General features: G+C 51.9%; 1 protein-coding gene across 2 annotated transcripts in view; it reads right to left on the minus strand.

The window, feature by feature from the left end:
* Window positions 1–7,500, minus strand: part of LOC117966769 (mitogen-activated protein kinase kinase kinase kinase 5-like) — a 47,636-nt gene that overhangs the window by 9,516 nt on the left and 30,620 nt on the right. Inside the window, exons 14-21 of one of the 2 annotated variants that reach the window (XM_059020362.1) lie at window positions 7,273–7,331; window positions 6,229–6,290; window positions 5,444–5,497; window positions 5,170–5,190; window positions 4,685–4,730; window positions 4,397–4,556; window positions 3,229–3,365; window positions 2,411–2,452 (exon numbers count right to left, since the gene is read on the minus strand). In XM_059020362.1, the coding sequence (XP_058876345.1) occupies window positions 2,411–2,452; window positions 3,229–3,365; window positions 4,397–4,556; window positions 4,685–4,730; window positions 5,170–5,190; window positions 5,444–5,497; window positions 6,229–6,290; window positions 7,273–7,331 (581 nt within the window). Of the gene's footprint in view, window positions 1–2,410; window positions 2,453–3,228; window positions 3,366–4,396; window positions 4,557–4,684; window positions 4,731–5,169; window positions 5,191–5,443; window positions 5,498–6,228; window positions 6,291–7,173; window positions 7,332–7,500 lie in introns of both variants that reach the window. The other variant, XM_059020361.1, reaches the window with a different exon arrangement.

The raw sequence follows: 7,500 nt of genomic DNA on the forward strand, positions 1-7,500 counted from the left end.
TTCTAGTTCTGTAGCCTTACCTTTCCAGGGAGTGTGTGTGTGAGTGCGTTTGCGAGTGTGTGTGCGTGTGCGAGTGTGTGTGCGAGTGCGTGTGCATGTGTGAGTGCGTGTGCGTGTGCGAGTGCGAGTGCGAGTGCGTGTGCGAGTGCGAGTGCGAGTGCGTGAGCGAGTGCGAGTGCGAGTGCGAGTGCGTTTGCGAGTGTGTGTGCGTGTGCGAGTGTGTGTGCGTGTGCGAGTGTGTGTGCGAGTGCGAGTGCGAGTGCGAGTGCGAGTGTGAGTGCGATTGCGAGTGTGTGTGCGTGTGCGAGTGTGTGTGCGAGTGCGTGTGCGAGTGCGAGTGCGAGTGCGAGTGCGAGTGCAAGTGTAAGTGCGAGTGCGTGTGCGAGTGCGAGTGCGAGTGCGTGTGCGAGTGCGAGTGCGAGTGCGAGTGCGAGTGCGAGTGTGTGTGCGAGTGCGAGTGCGAGTGCGAGTGCGAGTGCGAGTGTGTGTGCGAGTGCGAGTGCGAGTGCGAGTGCGAGTGCGAGTGCGAGTGCGTGTGCGAGTGTGAGTGCGAGTGCGAGTGCGAGTGCGAGTGCGAGTGCGAGTGCGAGTGCGTGTGCGAGTGCGAGTGCCAGTGCGAGTGCGAGTGCGTGTGCGAGTGCGAGTGCGAGTGCGTGTGCGAGTGCGAGTGCGAGTGCGAGTGCGAGTGCGAGTGCGAGTGCGAGTGCGAGTGCGTGTGCGAGTGCGAGTGCGAGTGCGAGTGCGTGTGCGAGTGCGAGTGTGTTTGCGAGTGTGTGTGCGTGTGCGAGTGTGTGTGCGAGTGTGTGTGCGTGTGCGAGTTCGAGTGCGAGTGCGAGTGCGAGTGCGAGTGCGAGTGTGAGTGCGAGTGCGAGTGTGTGTGCGAGTGCGAGTGTGTGTGCGTGTGCGAGTGCGAGTGCGAGTGCGTGTGCGAGTGCGTGTGCGAGTGCGTGTGCGAGTGCGAGTGCGTGTGCGAGTGCGAGTGCGAGTGCGAGTGCGAGTGCGAGTGCGTGTGCGTGTGCGAGTGTGTGTGCGTGTGCGAGTTCGAGTGCGAGTGCGAGTGCGAGTGCGAGTTCGAGTGCGAGTGCGAGTGCGAGTGCGAGTTCGAGTGAGTGTGCGAGTGCGAGTGTGAGTGCGAGTGCGAGTGCGAGTGCGAGTGCGTGTGCGAGTGCGAGTGCGTGTGCGAGTGCGAGTGCGAGTGCGTGTGCGAGTGCGAGTGCGAGTGCGAGTGCGTGTGCGAGTGCGAGTGCGAGTGCGTGTGCGAGTGCGAGTGCGTGTGCGAGTGCGAGTGCGAGTGCGAGTGCGAGTGCGAGTGCGTGTGCGAGTGCGTGTGCGAGTGCGAGTGCGTGTGCGAGTGCGAGTGCGAGTGCGAGTGCGAGTGTGTGTGCGAGTGCGAGTGCGTGTGCGAGTGCGTGTGCGAGTGCGAGTGCGAGTGCGAGTGCGAGTGCGTGTGCGAGTGCGAGTGCGAGTGCGAGTGCGAGTGCGAGTGCGAGTGCGAGTGCGTGTGCGAGTGCGTGTGCGAGTGCGAGTGCGAGTGCGAGTGCGAGTGCGAGTGTGCGAGTGCGAGTGTGCGAGTGCGAGTGCGAGTGTGTGTGCGAGTGCGAGTGCGAGTGTGTGTGCGAGTGCGAGTGCGTGTGCGTTTGCGAGTGCGAGTGCGAGTGCGAGTGCGTGTGCGAGTGCGAGTGCGTGTGCGAGTGCGAGTGCGAGTGTGTGTGCGAGTGTGTGTGCGAGTGCGAGTGCGAGTGCGAGTGCGAGTGCGAGTGCGAGTGCGTGTGCGAGTGCGAGTGCGTTTGCGAGTGTGTGTGCGTGTGCGAGTGTGTGTGCGTGTGCGTGTGTGAGTGTGTGTGTAAGTGTGTGTGCGAGTGCGAGTGCGTGTGCGAGTGCGAGTGCGAGTGCGTGTGCGAGTGCGAGTGCGAGTGCGTGTGCGAGTGCGAGTGCGAGTGTGTAGGGATCAGTGCTTTAAAGGAATACACTCACACACACTCACTCGCACTCACACACACACTCACACTCACTCACACACACACACACTCACACACACACACACACACTCACACTCACACTCACACACACACACACACACTCACACACACACACACACACACACACACACACACACTCATTCACACACTCCAGTCAAACAAAACTCCACACAGGGTGAAAGTCAACAACAAACAAAATATTTGGGCACTTTTTATTTTGTTTTTGAAAAAACAATAATGACTGTTTAATATCTGTTTAAACACTACAAGGCCTGTGTCCTCATAAGGTAGGTTTTGTCAGACTTTCCTTCCTTGTGGAGACTTTTGTTGACCCAGCAAGCACTATAAACCTGCCCATGCACGCACGCACACACACATAATAGAGACATAAGACCACACACACACGCACACACGCACACACACACGCTCACCGGGGTTCTCGTGAATTCAGGGCTCTTGCATTCCACAGGACCCTGCAGGAGACAAACGAGAGAGAATCCTGTCACGTTAACCCTTAGAAAAGTTTACCAGCGTATTTTTGCAGTTTCCCCCTGTGCTTTCCCCATGTTTATACTGTGCATTTACTATTGTTTACCCTGCTTTACAATGCTTCCCTATGCTTTACCAGACCTCTCTGTGCTTTACAATGCTTCCCTATGCTTTACCATACCTCTCTGTGCTTTATAATGCTTCCCTATGCTTTACCAGACCTCTCTGTGCTTTACAATGCTTCCCTATGCTTTACCAGACCTCTCTGTGCTTTGCAATGCTTCCCTATGCTTTACCAGACCTTTCTGTGCTTTACAATGCTTCCCTATGCTTTACCAGACCTCTCTGTGCTTTACAATGCTTCCCTATGCTTTACCATACCTCTCTGTGCTTTACAATGCTTGCCTATGCTTTACCAGACCTCTCTGTGCTTTACAATGCTTCCCTATGCTTTACCATACCTCTCTGTGCTTTACAATGCTTCCCTATGCTTTACCACACCTCTCTGTGCTTTACAATGCTTCCCTGTGCTTTACCAGACCTCTCTGTACTTTACAATGCTTCCCTATGCTTTACCAGACCTCTCTGTGCTTTACAATGCTTCCCTATGCTTTACCAGACCTCTCTGTGCTTTACAATGCTTCCCTATGCTTTACCAGACCTCTCTGTGCTTCACAATGCTTTTCTATGTGCTTGAATAATAATATAAAGCTGCTCTGTGCTCGCTCCCTGCTCAGTGCTTGCTGTGTGGACTGGTTACCTGTTGCTGCGGGGGGACGGGTGACTGGGGGGGCAGGGCGGGGGTCGGCTTCAGCTTCTTGTCATTCTTGGGGGGCAGGAGGGGGGGCTGGGGGTCCTCCGATCTTCCGCAGTGTCGGCTGGGCCTCTGTGTGGGGTCTGGAGAGAGGACACACACACACACGATGCACAGTGAGGTCAAACAGCAACAGCAACAGCCTGGCGAGTCAGAGCAGAGCGAGAGGCAGGGAGGAACCGACAGTACTGTGCATTCCCTTAGAAAGGGTTACCACTGTGTGTTTGCACGGTTTCTCCCCATGCTTTTCCCACGGTTATACTCTGCATTTACCATACTTTACCCTGCTTTGTCATGTTTATTAATATGCTTTACCAGACCTCTCTGTGCTTTACAATGCTTCCTATGCTTTACCAGACCTCTCTGTGCTTTACAATGCTTCCCTATGCTTTACCATACCTCTGTGCTTTACAATGCTTGCCTATGCTTTACCAGACCTCTCTGTGCTTTACAATGCTTCCCTATGCTTTACCATACCTCTCTGTGCTTTACAGTGCTTGCCTATGCTTTACCATACCTCTCTGTGCTTCACAATGCTTGCCTATGCTTTACCATACCTCTCTGTGCTTTACAATGCTTCCCTATGCTTTACCAGACCTCTCTGTGCTTTACAATGCTTGCCTATGCTTTACCAGACCCCTCTGTGCTTCACAATGCTTCCTTATGCTTTACCATACCTCCTTCTGCTTTACAATGCTTGCCTATGCTTTACCAGACCTCTCTGTGCTTTACAATGCTTCCCTATAATTTACCAGACCTCTCTGTGCTTTACAATGCTTCCCTATGCTTTACCAGACCTCTCTGTGCTTTACAATGCTTCCCAATGCTTTACCACACCTCTCTGTGCTTTACAATGCTTGCCTATGCGTCACCATACTTTCACTGTGCTGTATTACACTGTGCTGTGCTTTTACTGTGGGAAACGTTTATAAGGGTTGGTAACACTAACTCAAAACAGGAAGGCAGGAAGCAGTGTTTTACACAAAGAGTTATAAATGCATGGAATAACCTGCCAGGTGCATTATGGGAAACACTGCTGCTGGTAACTTCATATACAAATGAATGGTAAACTGTGTTTATCGCAGCCTCTCGTCAGTGTCAGCAACGCTCGTACCCGAGTTGACGTTTCTGACGGTGCGCGGGCGGGGGGTAGGCCGGGTCCGGGGGCCGCTGGAGCAGCGCAGGATGGGGGAGGGGCTGTAGAGGGAGCTTCCTGTGCGACCGTGATCGTCTTCCCCCGCGGAACTCTCCTCCGAGCCGCTCCGGAACTTGGGCTGAGACACAGGGAGAGGGGAGCAGAGAGAGAGAGACACAGCAGAATCTCATTAGAGACTGGAGTGAGCACTTTGAGGATATGAGGCACTGTGAGTCACACTGAAGACCACAATATAAACACACTCACCTTGGGAGGCAACGGGGGCGGGACATCGTCAGCCTGTAGCGTGTTACTGGAACACAGAAGAGGGAGGGGCTTAGTGCACAGCCAATCAACACACACACACACAATGACACATGCACACAGATACACGACACACACACTGACACACACACACAGATACACTGACACACACACAGATACACACACTGACACACACAGATACACTGACACACACACAGATACACACACTGACACACACACACACACACTGACACACACACACACTCTGACACACACACACACTGACACACACACACAGACACACTGACAAACACACTGACACACACACAGATACACACACTGACACACACACACTGACACACACTGACACACACACAGATACATTGACACGCACACACACACTGTCACACACACACTGTCACACACACACACAGAGACACATTTGCACACTGACACACACACAGATATTGCAGGGAACCAAGGTGTACCTGTTATCGTAATTGCTGGGGCTGGAAGGAGGGGGGGAGAAAGAGCAGATGGAAGTGTCATTTACTTTCATTATAGCGTCTTCACTTTTGTTACCAAGCCTGTTCTGATGGATCAAGCAGAGTTTCATGTTTATTAAAACCCTTCGAGACTCCAGTTCCAATTCTTTAACAACTCTTCAAACAAAACGCGGTTTAATGGACTCACGCCTTCACCTCAATGAAATCTGCCTGAAGAAGCGAGGACAAAAAATACAAACGAGGGGAAAAAACTCACATGTCAACGTCATCATAGTCATCGTCGTCGTCATCTGAATCTGTGATGTCATCTCTGACAGAGAGAGAGAGAGAGAGAGAGAGAGGGGGGGATAGGGGAGAGATAGAGGGAGGGAGAGAGAGATAGAGGAAGAGGGATAGGGGAAGAGGGATAGGGGATAGAGAGGGAGAGAGATAGAGAGAGAGGGAGAGGGGAGAGGGAGAGAGAGGGAGAGAGATAGAGGGAGTGGGGAGAGAGGAGAGAGAGGGAGAGAGATAGAGAGAGATAGAGAGAGATAGAGGAAGATGGATAGAGGAAGAGAGATAGGGGAGAGAGAGGGAGAGAGATAGAGAGAGGGAGCGGGGAGAGAGGGAGAAGGGAGAGAGAGGGAGAGAGGGGAGAGAGATAGAGATAGATAGAGGAAGATGGATAGAGGAAGAGAGAGGGAGAGGGGAGAGAGAGAGGGGAGAGAGATAGAGAGAGTTAGAGGAAGATGGATAGGGGAGAGAGATAGAGAGAGGGATAGGGGAGAGAGAGGGAGGGGGAAAGAAGAGAGAGGGGGAGAGAGGGAGAGAGACAGCGAGGGAGAGAGAGATTTTGTTTACATCATTTAATCTGTGGTCTCTGGTTGTTGCATCTTGTGCAGTTTGTGAAACTAAGCTGCTCAAACTTTGTGAACTGACAGGGTCTATTTTAATAATCTAAACAGTGGCGGAGCTTAATACTGCCGCTCTTTAACTCTGTATGAACCCAGCCGGGGTCGTGTCCCCCCCCCTCCCCCCCCACAGTTTTGGTCAGATCGATACCTGCTGGTCCTGACAGGCTCCATGCTGATCACTGCCGGGGGCTTTCCAGCCTCGCTCTGCTTCTGAAAATCAAAGCAACATCTTTCAAAGTGTGACTGACATGGAAAAAAGAACCCTGAACCACTCACAATGAAAGAGTCTCACAGTAACAGCACAGGGTGATACAGCACAGTGACAGCATGGTAAAGCACAGAGAGGTGTGGTAAAGCATAGGGGAGCATTGTAAAGCACAGAGAGGTCTGGTAAAGCATAGGGAAGCATTGTAAAGCACAGAGAGGTCTGGTAAAGCATAGGGAAGCATTGTAAAGCACAGAGAGGTCTGGTAAAGCATAGGGAAGCATTGTAAAGCACAGAGAGGTGTGGTAAAGCATAGGGAAGCATTGTAAAGCACAGAGAGGTCTGGTAAAGCATAGGGAAGCATTGTAAAGCACAGAGAGGTGTGGTAAAGCATAGGGGAGCATTGTAAACCACAGAGAGGTCTGGTAAAGCATAGGCAAGCATTGTAAAGCACAGAGAGGTCTGGTAAAGCATAGGGAAGCATTGTAAAGCACAGAGAGGTCTGGTAAAGCATAGGGAAGCATTGTAAAGCACAGAGAGGTATGGTAAAGCATAGGGAAGCATTGTAAAGCACAGAGATGTATGGTAAAGCATAGGGAAGCATTGTAAAGCACAGAGAGGTGTGGTAAAGCATAGGGAAGCATTGTAAAGCACAGAGAGGTCTGGTAAAGCATAGGGAAGCATTGTAAAGCACAGAGAGGTGGTGTAAAGCATAGGGAAGAATTGTAAAGCACAGAGAGGTATGGTAAAGCATACAGAAGCATTGTAAAGCACAGAGAGGTCTGGTAAAGCATAGGGAAGCATTGTAAAGCACAGAGAGGTATGGTAAAGCATAGGGAAGCATTGTAAAGCACAGAGAGGTCTGGTAAAGCATATTAAAATGCAAACCATGGTAAACTGTGTTTGTAGCTGTGTGTAATGTTCTGTGGAGATGGGAGCGCAGGCTGTAGGCAGGCAGGGCGTGCGAGGGCAGTGACGGTTATTTACCGGACCGTCTCGGGAGGGCCTCTCTCTCCTGGCCGGCTGTTTGATCTCAATCTGTTGCACTGAAACACAAAGCAGGCAGCCAGTGAGTCCATCCACAACACTGAGGCACAGAACACACACAACACAGACAACACACAAACAACACACACAACACACAACACACACACAACGCACAACACAGACAACACACAAACAACACACACAACACACAACACACACACAACGCAC

The sequence above is a fragment of the Acipenser ruthenus genome, unplaced genomic scaffold, assembly GCF_902713425.1.
Source record: "Acipenser ruthenus unplaced genomic scaffold, fAciRut3.2 maternal haplotype, whole genome shotgun sequence".
Taxonomy (NCBI): Eukaryota; Metazoa; Chordata; class Actinopteri; order Acipenseriformes; family Acipenseridae; genus Acipenser; species Acipenser ruthenus.